We start from the raw sequence: 14,698 nt of genomic DNA on the forward strand, positions 1-14,698 counted from the left end.
GGGACATTTCAGTCATCATTTGACATTGGTGCCTGGATCCCCACCCAAATCTACGCATATTCCCAGCAAAAGCACTTGGTTAAACATCCAATAATCAACTAGCCCCCCCCATCCCGCTGCGTTTGGTTAAAATTGACGGAAGGTCAATTTCACAGTGAAAATGGAGAAACGTGCTAAGCGGATCGGCATAGCGTAAAAGAAAGAAAGAAAAAGACATTAAAGATACTTCCCTGGTACAACAAATACCGTCCATCTCAAAACATTTAAACTAAAAATATAAAGTTTATGAAGAGGGGGGAATTCTGCATTCATTGTCCGTATGGGGAAAAACTTCTTCTCAGTCTTTCTGTTCTGGCCTTTTGAGAATGAAGCCTCTTTCCAGAGGGCAACCATTGAAACATTATATGGCCTGGGTGATGACAGTCCTTTAAAATTGTATTTGCCCTTGACAGGCAACGCCTAGTGTAGATATCCTGAAGTCCAGGGAGTGCAGTGTTGGTGATTTTCTCTGCACACCTGATAACTCTATGCAAGGCCTTCTTATCCTGAGAGTTGCTATTTCCGTACCAGGTTGTGATATTTCCAGAAATAACACTCTATTGTTGCTGAGTAGAATGTTTTCTGCAGCTCTCTGGATATTCTGAATTTGTTCAGCTTTCTAAGATGGTACAGACGCTGTCCTGCTTTTTTCACCAGGTTCTCCTTGGCGAACTGACTGAATCAAGGAAAATAATCATGAAATCCATCGCTAGTTATCACCTGGAGAGTGAACGCGCCTTATGACTCCCAGCAAAAGTACATGCTTACGTCACCTCATACTGGAAGCAAAAGAAAGCCGCAGAGAGAATCCCAACGAGCCGTTTCTAGGCAGCTCAGTAACTGTGATTTGCGGTAGTCATTTACTCCCCCTTGTGGGAATTTTGTGGTATTGTAAATTTGTCAACCATTTATATACCCCAACATATGTAAAGCGCAATAGGAGAAGGAAAAAACTGAAAAGCATAATAGGACCCCTTTAAGAGGTTATTAGGAGTGTGTTCATTTCAAAGAAATGTGTTTGAGTAATTGTAGGTGACAGCTTCTGGCGTTTCCTTTAGCCAATCAGAAGCAGGTCAATTGAGCAGTGTTCAATGGCCTCATGTTCAGGACGAGAATGAACACTTTCAACTGCTGCCCTTTGAGTCCTTACAATAAACCTAATACACAAACCAGATGTAAAACATAGCTTTTATTGTAACGGGTGAACTCCACAACATTTTGCGAGTACAAAATACTTAATGAAACATATAAAATATAAATAATCTGATAAAGAGTTGACGCAATGTTGATATCTGAAAGGATGTTTCTAAAAGTGATGAGATCATTACGTTATAATTATGTCACAGATGCTGTGTTAACTCAAGACATCCTACTGTAATCAAACTCAGTTTTCTAGATAGTAGTGAAGTAGTGCATATTGATTCTCTTAATCCAATATTAATTGTTAAACCTCACTCGTATTCTGCTGTACTCTATAGTACAGCAGAATATGTGTTAACATGTAACACACACATCTTGTTCCAACTAATCCTGATGGTCCTGCTCATTCTGCTCCTGAGTTCTGCTCTGGTCACTCAGCTGGAGGACCGAGTCCACACAGCAATGTCAAGCGCGGCGCCACATGAGGAGAGGGCCTCTCAGCCCTGGCACTCAGACAGGACCTTGACCCTGGTGCGGAGCTTCGTCAGGAGGCCCTGCACCTTGACGTTCAGCCCGCGGAGCCGCTCAGAGTTCTGCAGAACGTCTTCCTGCAGCCGGCGCAGCGAGTCTGCTCGCCCTGTTGGAGGAGAACCCAGGGGGGCAGGGGTGGTGGTAGAAGGGGGTGTTAGCGGTACTGGACCACGTGACTACACACACTCTGTGTCTGCTGCAAGCATAGTCATCAGGATCCTTTGATTCCAGCCAAGGGCCAACAGATCCATCCTTATGCAGGCCTTCTACAGGATTTGTGAAATAAAAACTTAGCTTGCTACTGGGGTTCATGGGTATGCCTCCCCCCACCTCCCCACCTGATTTCCCTATTTAAGACTTTTTGAGGCCAATATAGCAAATAAAGGATGCACAGTGGCCCTTAACTACTTACGTCCCTAGCCATATCTAATGACAATGAGAGGCCAAACACATGGCTCGCTGTGTAAAGGTTAAACTGACCTGACCTGACTGCTAACTCACTCTGTCACACTATTACTGAACATTAAAAATGGAATGTTTTCCAACACCGCCCCCCGTGCCAACACCGCCCCCCGTGCCAACACCAGCGTGACGCCAGTGACCAGACAGACAGATTGGTGACATTGTGGCTCATGCCTTACCTGCTAGGGAGCTGAGGAGGCCTCCGGTCTCCCTCCCCAGAGAGCCTGCGTCCTGCTGCAGCTCGCGCAGCCTGTCACCCCCGGGCTGCGAGCCGTCGCTGGGCCCGCTGCTGGCCTCGGCCGCCTTCAGGAGGTCCAGCTGCTTCTCCAGAGACACCAGGTCCTACACACCCACACAGCAGCACTTCAGCTCAAAGTCTCCCCAGTGAGGATCAGAAACTCAGATACTCCATGAATACTCCAAGACTATGAGGAGATTTAACCAAATAGGTCAGTGGTGCGCATCCTTTGCAGACTCTGACCCCATTCTATCATCACATCAACAGCTTCTTAGTCAGCGCTCTCCCCGACCCCACCGCTCCTCACCCTTGCTGCATGGTCGGCCTCTGCCCTGGCTCTATCCGCCTCCTCTGTCGCGTTGACAGCCAGTCCGTTCCCAGAGCGCAGGAGGTCTCTGAGCTGGTCCAGCGTGGGCCGCAGGGCCCCGGGCAGGGGGGCCAGCTCCCTCAGGGCCTTTTCTGCTGGGGTCAGCTGGTCTCTGGCCTGGAGCACAGGCAGGACGTAGAAGAGACGGGGCATGGATCAGGGCACAGACAATAAGGAAGTGTTTATTTGGTTTGTGCTTGCCATTTATGGGCTCAGGTAAGAAGAGATTTCTCTCTTTGTATTCTGATCAGTTGATGTGATCCTACCGTCCCCAGGGCTTACCTTTGTGAGGTCTGCGTTCAGGTCATCGATGGTATCCATGCTGTCTTGTAGTTTATCCCTCATGCTGGAGATGGAGTCCTCCACGGAGACAAAGCCCTGAAGCAGCCCGTCCACGTCAGCCCCCACTCCCAGCGTAGCATCCCTGAACACACACACACACACACACACACACACACACACACACACACACACACACACACACACACACACACACACACACACACACGTTTTAGTCTTTCCAAAGGCCAGAGGCAAAAGCCCTTTTCTCGGCTGGGGTTCCCTGAAATTGTTCAAGCAATGCTATTCCATGACTTTAGACCCCAACACGATTCCTTCCCCCCTTCCCTTTCTCCCAACCCTGGTTCCTAAGGAGAAGCCTTCTCAGATGGAAGGCCGCAGGTCCTCTACTCATGGGGGCCTTACCGTGCGTCCTTGGCCTGCTGCAGCAGCCTGCGTGCGGTCTCCAGCGGAGGTCCGGCCCGCTCCAGGACGCGGGAGCTGTCTGGCAGAGAGGCGGCCAGGGTTTTCAGGTCCTCCAGCTTCCTCTTCAGGACCGCCAGGCTCAGGGGCAGCTTGGCCCTCAGGACCCAGTCACTCACCTCCTGCACGTGGCTCAGGTTGGAGTTGGGGGCTGCTCGGGGGTACGGGGAGATTTCAGTTGTTTGTTAAATAAGGAAACAAGCCCTTTAAGGAATGACCAGTAGAAGAAGATCCAAGTTCCTACCTGACAAGAAGTCTCTGAGGTCTTTCACAAAGTTGCGTGTGTCTTTCAAATCGGTCTCCAGCTCATCTCTGGCCTTTTTGATCTCATTAGACAGATTCTCTGAAGACTTTGTCACTTGGTTGGCTGTTTTCTTTGCTTCTTCAAGCTAAGCAAGACAGAAAAATATATATATTATTGAGAACTGCAGATTCTTATTTTGAACATGCACCACAAACAGCAATAATGCAGTCAAACAAAGTGTTTTTTATAATTTGTCCTGACCTGCTCTTCAGCCTGTTCGATCTTGCTATTGAAACTCCCCACTCTGTCTTTCACTTCGGCGGCATCAGACACAGCGCGTTTCCCCAGAGGCAGCGCACCGACGCACATATCGCCGCGACCACATGGGGGCGCCACAGGGCAGAGATCGCCACTGGCCTCGCAGTTCTGTGGAGTGCAGGGAGCTGAACGCGTGCTGCCACACACCTGGAAAACACGACAAATACGACAAGCAAAATAAACTATAAACACATTTTGAGATACGTCAACTTTATACATAACTATTTTAATTAGTTAGAAGGTGCCTTTATCCAAAGCAACGTAGGGTGATTTCAGTTATCATTAAGGCGCAGGTAAGGGGAGCGCAACATGTAGGTTGTGTTTATTGGGGATTGAACCTAGTACCTTTTGGCTACTGTAACCACTACACTATATCCCATCCCATGTTAACCATGTATACTTCGACGTGCACTGGGAATTCGGAATGCATAGAAAAAATCTGGTGTGTTATCAGATCACATGGTATGGAATAAAAAAACAGACAGGCCCACCTTCTGAGCCGTCGGTGTCAAGTCTGGTCTGGTGGCCAGAAGTCTGTCCAGTTCCTCAAGATCCTGGGTGTTTCCCGGCTGGACTTTGTTGCGGAGGTCCTCGGTTTCCTTTCTGGTGGCTTCTGACCGGTCCACTATCTTATCGCTGGCGTCCACACTTTTGGCTGCGTCCGTAGACTCATCGTGGGCCTTCTGGATGGTGGAGAGGGCCCCTGAAAACAAACCAGTAACAGAACAAGTGGCATCAACTTCAAGAGGAGAATTCACTTTTTCATCGTAGCCCTCCTTCTTTGATCAATGTTCATGACAATATTGAAAAAGGATATTAACCAAACTGAAAGAGCTTCATCACTACTGACTCATACCTGTGTAGTCGGCATTAGTGGTATTCTTCAGTGCAGAGTTCTTGGCTTTATACTTGAGAACCAGCCCGTCCAGCATAGCTTGAAGAGCATCCAGCTTGGAGTCCTGACCCGGCACCTGCCTCAGGGGGGAGATTGCTCCGTCCAGCTGGTCCATCTCGTCCCTGGAGCCACAGAAAGAAAGGCATCATATAAAGACCCACATATGATTCTTGTATGAGCTCAATAGAGGACTTAAGATGAACCAATGCCACATTAGTTGACCATATCGGTGGGGCTGTGGAAACCATCCTCCCTGTGTGGTGCGTACCTGAGTCTGTTGAGCTCAGCGAAGGCCTTGTTCATCTGAGGGGACGAGCTCAGAAAGGGAGGGACCGAGGAGCGGATCCTCTTCAGCTGGGCCTCCAGGGCCCTGATGCGGGGCTCCAGGGCGGAGGGCTGGCCGGGGCCGGTGGGGGGGGAGGGCCCCCTGCGGGAAAGCTCCTTCATGCTCAGACTGAAGTTCCCGATCTGGGCCTCCAGGTCGAAGTAGCACAGGGGGCAGGTCTCACAGATGGGGAAGGAGTCGCAGTGACCTCGGCTGCACATGTCACAGCGTGGCCCGCTGACCCCCAGGCGACACACACACTCTCCCGTCTTCCTGTCGCAGCCTCCCAGAAGGGTCCCTGCAGCGGCACAGCTACAGGCTGCACAAACAGGAGGGAGAGGACCAGGTTAGGGTCTGCTGATTGGTTTGTTCACCTAGCTAGGGAGCTACTGGTAGGTCAGAGGCTCGGTAGGAAACCAGCTGGATGCAGTCATTTAAAAGCATTGCAATAATAATATGATTATGTGGTGTTATAAATATATGGCCTGTTAAGCCCGTTGAGACGATACCTGTGATGATGAAGGCTATACAAATAAAATTGAATTGAATAACAATCCAGCCTGTTACAGCAGTAATAGCTCGTAACTGTAGTAGAGGACTTACGTTTACAGCCTATCAGAGGATCTCCGTATTTGTTGTCTGGACACTCGGTGCAGGTACGCCCTCCAAAGCCTGCTCTGCACTTACACTGGCCTGTCGACTAGACAAAAAGAGACCATCACTCAGGATGAACACATAAAAGGCACAATACAGACTCTGTTTGGTTCCATAGACAGTACTGTCTCCAGGGGGCCAGCTCCTACCTGGTCGCAGGTGTCGCTGAGAGAGTTGGTCGGGTCACAGCCACAGCTCTCACAGCCACTCTCCCACACTGGCTTCCAGTGGCCCGTGGAGCAGCGGTCACAGGTGAGGCCCTGGAAGTGGGCGTGGCAGGGGCACTGCCCCGTCACCGGGTCACACAGGTGGGAGCTGGAGCCGTCCGGAGAGCAGGAGCACTCTGGGTTGGAGAATCAAGAGAAGCCAAGGGTTGAGAACAACAGCTCTCAAAACTTTCAGCCGTAACCATAACCCTAACAGGCATGGAGACTCCCACAGAAACCCTAAGCATTTCTAAAATGGCTTGGAAAGAGAAGTCAAGTATATAAAAATAGCAAATTAAACGTGAGCAGGTCTGTAGGTTCCGTTGTGCCAAGAATTAAAAGACAAGACACAGACATATTATTACTAAAGAAATGACTTGATGTTGGTCCCTTTGCAAATGCCCACATGCATAGGCTATGAGAGTGCTATGATGTTGGGTAAAGGCCCGAAAAAAGTTTTTTTCAGAGAAGAAAACCAATCAACAGATTCATAAAAAGTGGTCTGATCTATGTGATGTTATGATGTAATTTCCATTGCAGTTCACATCTTTCCATAAGATCTTTGGCCCTAGAACTCTTTACTTTCCAGACCTACTCTACTCCACAATAGAGTGCTTCGTTCCACGATGACCCACCAGTGCAGCCCAGAGGGTTGGAAACCTTCAGGCCGTAGTAGCCACTCTTGCAGCGGTCGCAGCGGGATCCCTTGACGTTGGCCTTACAGCGGCATGACCCCGCGACCTCGTCACACTGCCCTCCGTCCACGGCGCCCTCCACACTGCAGACACAGCCTGGCAGGAGAAAGGACATCAGTATTCTGCACCACTACATGCTGATGCTTAGAGACCAAAATAATTGCTGCATTTTTGAATAGTTGTAGTATTAGTAGAATTTGTGTAGTTATTTACAGTATGGTAATGGACCACTCACGTGTGCAGGCATCTGGTTGGTTTAGTAGTATAGTTGTAGGGTAGTGTAATTGTATAGTTGTAGGGTAGTATAGTTGTAGGGTAGTATAGTAGTATAGCAGTATAGTTGTAGGGTTGTAAAGTTGTAGGGTAGTAAAGTTTTAGGGTAGTAGTGTTGTAGCAGGGCCGGCGATCGGCATTGGCAAACTAGGCGATCGCCTAGGGCGGCAAATGTGCTTGGGGCGCCCTTAATTAATTAATTAAATTATATGAAACAAGCGAAATAAAACATGTTTACCAAACATGTTCCCAAACGGAACGGACAAGGGAGGGGACGGGGGATTAATAGTTAGTGCGTATTGAACCCCTCACTGTACTACATGTAGAATCGCCTAGGGCACCGAAACGGCCAGCGCCTGCCCTGTATAGTAGTAAAGTAGTATAGTTGTAGGGTAGTATAGTAGTATAGTTGTAGGGTAGTATAGTCCTCTCACGTGTGCAGGCGTCCGGTTGGTCCATACTGCTGCGGGGGTTGGCTTGGTAGCCTGGGGCACACTGGCCACACTGCAGCCCTGTGGTGTGGTGCTGGCAGCTCTCACACACCCCTCCACTCCTCCGCCCGCTGGCCTCGTACACCGCCTGGTCGAAGCGGCAGCTCTGGGCGTGGTTATTGCACTCGCAACCTAGACACAGGAAAAGGCTTTCAGCAGGGCGCAAATCCTCCAAAATCATGTGAGCTGCTATGAAATCAGGTATCACTGCTAAGGAGTAGGTACAGTTCTTACTCTGGTACACAAGAATGGGGGTATTTGTACATTCACATACGCGAGTTATAATCCAGATGACCATTATAAACCATCATACCAGTAATAGCCTGTAGCTATAACAGCTTGCATAATAACAATACCAGTATGGCGTGTTAGAGTCTGAGGAGGAGAACATCAGCATGGCTCTAGTGAGTCGTGTGATCGAGGGGTCCTTACGCTGGCAGGCGTGCGTGTGTCTCTCCTCGGCAGGCCTCCAGGGCCGGTCCTGGAACAGGTCAGCACAGCGCTCACAGTTCACCCCGGCGGTGTTGTGCTGGCACTCACAGCGGTCGCCCACCTGTCAGGACACAGAGCGGTACGTTGGAGATCCCTGGACACGTTGGATAGCTAACATAGAACACTCAGGATATAAGGGATATAAACTGGTCACACTTTAACCATCTCATGTTTTTGAACCTGTGCAGAACCTTGAGACAAACACACACACTTATACACACACTCAAACGTACACTCACTCACACACTCACAGAGACACTCACACACTCTCTCTCCCTTACACACACACACACAGACACCCACACGCACACTCACTCACACACTCACTCACAATCACACTCACACACACTCACAATCAAACACACACACATACACAACTAGTCACACTCACACACACACTCACACTCCAGGCGTTACCTGTATGCTGGAGGAGTTGTCGGGCAGGCAGCGGTTGGCGTGCCCATGGCACAGGCAGCTGCCCATCACTTGCATCTCCCTGAGGGCATAGAAGCGGCTCAGCGCGCGGCCGGGCAGGCGGGGCACATCTCCCAGGTCCGTCAGCCGTACCCTCAGCCCCGTCAGCCCCGACAGACCTACGGGTCGCCGTGGGAACGGTGAGCAGGGACGAGTCATTTATGGACTCATGCCATTACAACAACAGGGTGATATATGATGTGTGAACACAGTGACACTGACTTTCTATCTTCTGGGCTTCAGGAGCGGAGACAAAGGAGTATTGCTGCAACGGACTGAACTGGATCTGGAGGAGGGAACAACCAATCAATAACAAGACCTCCACTTCACTCTCCGTATGGCACAATATGAACCCAACATGAAGGAGGAGGAGTTCCTATGGTCTGCTATGCAACCCAACCCCAGTGCCACATCTTACATCTGGCTTTTGCTATCCATAATTTCTATTTATATTATTAATATGATATCCACTTGAGATGTGGTGTGGTTGGTGTTTTTAACATCTCAGAAAGAACAATCCCATTGATGGCTAGGCTGGTATTTGCTGACTGAAAGCTGGTGTGACGACTGAGTGGAGCAGCCTGCTTACCTTCTGGTCGCCGTAGTGGCTGGGCCCGGCGGGGGGCAGGGTGTAGCAGTAGGTCTGCTCCATGCTGTGGGGTGTGGCCGTGGAGACCCCGGGAAAGGAGGCCTGGCAGTCTGAGGCGATGTAGAGGGTGGGCTGCCAGCTGCGGCCCTGGTCCAGGGTCTTCTCGATGACCAGGGCGTCGGGTCGAGGGCCCTGAGGGAGGAGCAGGGGGAACAGTGGATGTGGATGGTCCCGGGTGCCCAGCAGTTGAGGGGATTAGCGTCAGGAGGACCTGCACCCTACCTTGAAGTTGAGGATCAGGTGGTCCAGCTGGACAGGGTTGGGAAGGTTCAACTCGATAGAGACCGGATTCACATCTAGAAGACCCAGAGGAGGAAGGGATCAGCAAAACAGAGGAGGAAACACAGCGCTAGTCAAGTCTAGCTTGGTCAATGCATACAAAACGATTGCATTAGTAATATTTCCTGGTTAATTCCTTGTTAATTTCCTGGTTAATTTCCTGGTTAGATGACTGACAGAAACAAAGACATGAAGACAGCGAGACGGACGGATAATTACCTTTCTTGGACTGCCACCACCTGTCTGGTCCTGCGGTCGATAGGACGTCATGCACGGTGTGAGCCAGAGAGGACGCTGGGTTCCTGGAGTCACATGGACAGCACTTCATCCTCCACTGGGGAGGGGGGAGGGGGGTGTGAGAGAAGAGAAGGAACAGTGAGTAGTACCAGGTGACATGAGCTGCTCCCCAGGGACCTTCACCCAGAACTGGGGTAAAACATGGGTTCAATAAGTGACAAGCAGTGCATCTCACAGATACACACCACTACCCGTAAAAGGTGGAGGAAAGATAATGAACGCCATATGTATTTATAATGAATCATGGTTGATTTGTGGTAGATATACTTTAGAGGTCCGTGGAGATGCTATGCTGAGCTTTCAAACTTATATTCAAATGGACTTGTAGGTTATGATGGATGGACTTTTCTGCCAAATTGTATGATTTTAATTTGTAAAGGATTTGATAAATGCAATATTGTCCCTTGTTAAATAATATATTTGTAATATTGACCCAGTTACTCAATTTGATCAACAGAAAAATCCCATAAACGGCAAAAGCCCATGTGTTTGCTTTGAGTCCATGGAAGGCGCATGTCAGTCCAGTTCCACATCCCACTGTGTGTGTGCGTGCTGCCGGCAGGTCAGGTCATTCAGAGAGCAGCCATCCAAAGGCTCCCTGGCAGCTTCTCTGGGCCAAAGGGAATGGCTGAGTTCCCGGTGGGCCAAGGGTCCACCCCTCCTGCCCTCTCCTCCCCTGCTATACCCCCCTCCACCACCAGGAGGAAGGACCAACCCCTCTCCCTTACTGCCCTCTACTCTCTCTGCTCTATTCTGTACTGCTGTGCCCCCTCCACTACCACGTATCACTGTCCCTCTACCCTCTCTGTTCTCTCCACCCCTGCTATATCCCCCGCCACCACCAGGGGAATGACCACGTATCACTGTCCGGCGGTCCACAGTCCAAACCTCTCTCTATTTATAGAGAGTGGCGATTTGAGAACCCTATGAGCAGCGAACCGGCGGGCCTGTTGGGACCCACGTGTCCACACCAGGATCACCACTGCAGAGCTCGCTTTAGAATAGTGGAAGGAGGAAAATTAAGCAGGATCAAAACTTCTATCCTAATGACCTAAAGCAGTATCTGTCTTGGAGTGTCAGAGTCTAATGTGGGGTTCTATGAAAGATACATGATCAATTGGTTTTTTATTGTAATTGTCATTCGCTGGTCCTAAGGGCCTTCTGCTGAGAAATACCCATGTTATTCTGGGAGGAAACCAGCAGAACCCCGAGCCTTAATGATGCTTCCTTAGTCCCTGTGTACTGGTACAGGCTACACCAGTATACCCCTGCTGGTATAGCCAGCACCAGTACGGCCCCCGTTTTCTGGTAATGTACCAGTACACAGGTTTTGTGTGTGCTTGTGTGTGTGTGTGTGTGTGTGTGTGTGTGTGTGTGTGTGTGTGTGTGTGTGTGTGTGTGTGTGTGTGTGTGTGTGTGTGTATGTGTGTGTGTGTGTGTGTTTGCGTGTGTGTGTGTGTGTGTGTGTGTGTTTGCGTGTGTGTGTGTGTGTGTGTGTGTGTGTGTGTGTGTGTGTGTGTGTGTGTGTGTGTGTGTGTGTGTGTGTGTGTGTGTGTGAGTAAGGGGCAGTATGAGTTAGTGAGTGTGTTAGTCAGTATTTGTTAGCTGTGCTGATATACAGTGAAGTACATCACTTCGGGTATGTCTTACCTGTGTACTGGTGCAGGCTGTACCAGTACACCTCTGTACACGTACAGCCTGCACCAGTTACTGCCCACAGTGATTCTCTACACACCATAGCAGCACATTGACGTCATACTTATGGTGAGTAATAAGTCGAAGTAGTTTAAGCTCAGGTGGTGGTACTATTAATGAGTTAATGCTGTATGACCCCCCCCCCCCCCCTCCCCTTGCATATGCTGTTGCAATGATGCAATCCTGCCCATGGCTCTGGACCAGGCTATTGGGTCAATATTTGAATGATTCATTGATTTCTCCTGCAAATAAACCTATATTTTAACCCAGCTGTTTGAAAGACCAAAAACCTTTCTGTGGATATTTGCTGTTCTCTCCCTGTCCGTTCACCTGAAGACGCCCTAGTCCCACTTGAAGGGGGCGATCTTTCCTTCTCTCCCCTCCCCCTTGTGAACTGATTCAAAGGGCACCGGGGGGTCTCAGGGCAGAGTGGACCCTCTGAGGGCCAGGCGCCTGTTCGTCTTCACAATCATAACAGAGGGGCCAAAGAGAGTCAAGCCAACACGTACTCATCACCATGGGTAAGCTCTACCTCTGGTAGTCTGGTAATGGTGGACAGAAAGTCATCAGGTGTATGTCTTCTGAGAAACACGAACCTCAAGCCCTTACTGGTTTCCAGTGGATGGTCTCTATTATCATTCATTACTGGCTACTGCACTACTTCCTACATCCTACACCCTTCATGTTTCAACTACACTGTGTGTGTGTGTGTGTGTGTGTGTGTGTGTGTGTGTGTGTGTGTGTGTGTGTGTGTGTGTGTGTGTGTGTGTGTGTGTGTGTGTGTGTGTGAGTAAGTGATTGTGTGTGTGTCAGTATGTGTGCATGAACCTGTGCATGCGTGTGTGCGAGTAAGGGGGTGTATGAGTGAGTGAGTGTGTTAGTCAGCATTTGATAGCCCTACTGACATATAGTAGGTGTCTATCGCTCTTCCCTGTCTGGAAAGGACAGGGTGCAGCAGGAAATGAGAATGCGCTTTACACCCCTCCCCTATAAAGAAGTGTCTCTTACCTACATTACCCGTAGCCTGAGGGGAGGCACGCATGCAGCGAGGGGTGAGGCGCTGCTATGCAACACAGAGCTAAACACATGCCTGCTGCTGGTGATCACTGCAATATACCTCACTCACTGCAATACTGTTAAGACAACATTTGACTTGTGTTTGTGAAGTGTGGGTCAGCCCTACAGCTTGGCCTACCATTGCCACTGCCAGCATTAATAGATTCATACATCTTTAAATTGTTATTTGAGTTCAAATGCTGTTATAAATCCTAAAACTTCCACACCTAAATGCTGTGGTAATTCTGACATGTGAAAGCAACAAGCCGCTACTTTGCTCAGTTGCAACACGTGTTTCATCTGTGGTCTCTGGCAATGCAACCAGACGGTTTCACCAAAACACCACGGATGGGATGTGGCCCTGAACTTGTCTGAGTCTGAGTGGACACAGCTATCTGATGGACTATAGAGAGCCTACGGTGTGTGTGTGTGTGTGTGTGTGTGTGTGTGTGTGTGTGTGTGTGTGTGTGTGTGTGTGTGTGTGTGTGTGTGTGTGTGTGTGTGTGTGTGTGTGTGTGTGTGTGCTCGTTACCTGATGAAAAGTTCATGGGCATGAAAAGTTATATAAGTAGTTCTATACGTTTATATTCTATTCTAGTTTTTCGGGGTTTTTCGGGTTGCGGGGGTCCTACCTGTTGGTAGGGGGTGCAGAAGACCTCGGAGCCTGCCAGGCCGCAGGTGGAGGAGGTGTGGAGCCGGTCGGCCCGCCCAAGGAGCAGGTCCCCGGTGGGGGGGTAGCAGGCGCCCCGGAAGCAGTCCGTCTGGGCGGAGGAACCCACCGCCAGTGCTGCCATGGAGACATTAGTGAGCCGACAGGACCGGAGAGGCCCCTGGGTCTGGGTTGCATTGATGGTTCTGTTGCTAGGGTAACCCGGAACCGAGAGGCCCCTGGTATGGGTTGTATTGATGGTCCTGTTGGTACGGTAACCCAGGCCAGAGAGGCCCCTGGTTCTGGGCTGTATTGATGGTTCTGTATTCGAGCCTGTCGCTACGGTAACCGGGACCAGAGAGGTTCCCTAATTCTGGGTTGTATTGATAGTCCTGCTACTGCGGTAACCAGGACCAGAGAGGTTCCCTTGTTCTGGGTTCTATTGTTATTTCTGTATTCAAGCCTGTTGCTACGGTAACCCGGACCGGAGAGGCCAGCTCCCTGGTTCAACACTGCTGCTGGGTTTGTCTGAATCACCAACAGTTTGTTAGAAGTCTATGCTGTACGAGATCATAAAGACTTACCTGCTATCACAAGCAGCAGCCTCTTCATCTTCTTCAATCCAATCCAGAGTTCTTTAGTAGTCACACAATTTTTTTAAAAAATATTAGTCAGCAGGCATCACCACGCTACTCTATGATGGTTTCCTCCAACAGACGCACCCCCAAGCTACTCTATAATGGTTTCCTCAAACAGACGCACCCCCAAGCTACTCTATAACGGTTTCCTCCAACAGACGCGTGTCCACTCTACTTTACAACGGCTTCTCAAACTGATCTGTCTAAAATAACCCCATTTGATACCGAACTATCAAAACTATACTCCAAACCTGTCCAAGGAGAAGGCAAAGCCTCCAGATTGAGTCAATGTTTGTTCCTCCCTATGTCCTCTGTGGCTCACCTGTGGTGGAGCGGTCGGTTAGTTCCATCAGGTGTGTGTATCAGAATGTGTGTGAGGGCCTGGGACAGCGCCTTATAAACACCGTCAGTCACACCCTCCTGCTCCGCCACCACACCCTGCTCCGCTGAATCAACACTCCTCACCCACACCTGTGTAGACACGCACCGTGATTACACTGTTGCTCACTTCACTTACCGTCACGTGTGTGTGTGTGTGTGTGTGTGTGTGTGTGTGTGTGTGTGTGTGTGTGTGTGTGTGTGTGTGTGTGTGTGTGTGTGTGTGTGTGTGTGTGTGTGTGTGTGTGTGTACACCCCTCAGGGGTGTAAGATAATCGCCTTATCCAAGTAACGTTTGCATTCATTCAACTTAACCTAATTTAACCATGAAATATAGAGAGACAGACAGAGACACTCAGATAAAGAGACAGATGGACATATAGGTAGACGGACGGACGGACGGACGGACGGACGGACGGACGGACGGACGGACGGACGGACGGACGGACGG

At 49.8% G+C, this 14,698-nt stretch overlaps 1 protein-coding gene across 1 annotated transcript; it reads right to left on the bottom strand.

Moving 5' to 3' along the window:
- Positions 1 to 1,208: 1,208 nt before the first annotated feature.
- On the bottom strand, positions 1,209 to 14,343 carry LOC132470484 (laminin subunit beta-3-like). The gene is made up of 23 exons (XM_060069151.1): positions 14,192 to 14,343; positions 13,816 to 13,866; positions 13,215 to 13,369; positions 9,754 to 9,868; positions 9,478 to 9,551; positions 9,196 to 9,387; positions 8,829 to 8,892; positions 8,550 to 8,725; positions 8,073 to 8,193; positions 7,584 to 7,772; positions 6,817 to 6,972; positions 6,125 to 6,318; positions 5,925 to 6,021; positions 5,265 to 5,640; positions 4,958 to 5,118; positions 4,593 to 4,804; positions 4,045 to 4,248; positions 3,784 to 3,928; positions 3,483 to 3,690; positions 3,060 to 3,201; positions 2,718 to 2,894; positions 2,352 to 2,514; positions 1,209 to 1,816 (listed from the first exon to the last, which is right to left on the bottom strand). The coding sequence occupies exons 1-23, from the start codon at positions 14,217 to 14,219 to the stop codon at positions 1,677 to 1,679; spliced, it is 3,540 nt and encodes a 1,179-aa protein (XP_059925134.1). The 5' UTR covers positions 14,220 to 14,343; the 3' UTR covers positions 1,209 to 1,676.
- Between the last annotated feature and the right edge of the window lie 355 nt (positions 14,344 to 14,698).

This window comes from Gadus macrocephalus, chromosome 13, assembly GCF_031168955.1.
Source record: "Gadus macrocephalus chromosome 13, ASM3116895v1".
Lineage (NCBI taxonomy): Eukaryota > Metazoa > Chordata > Actinopteri > Gadiformes > Gadidae > Gadus > Gadus macrocephalus.

Excerpts from the sequence above, each read along its gene's own strand:
- LOC132470484 (XM_060069151.1), bottom strand. The coding sequence starts at position 14,219 with ATGGAACTAACCGACCGCTCCACCACAG. Across the intron at positions 9,869-13,214 it reads TCTGCACCCCCTACCAACAG|TGGAGGATGAAGTGCTGTCC; the intron begins GTAGGACCCCCG and ends CCCCCTCCCCAG. Across the intron at positions 2,895-3,059 it reads TGAACGCAGACCTCACAAAG|GCCAGAGACCAGCTGACCCC; the intron begins GTAAGCCCTGGG and ends CCTGTGCTCCAG.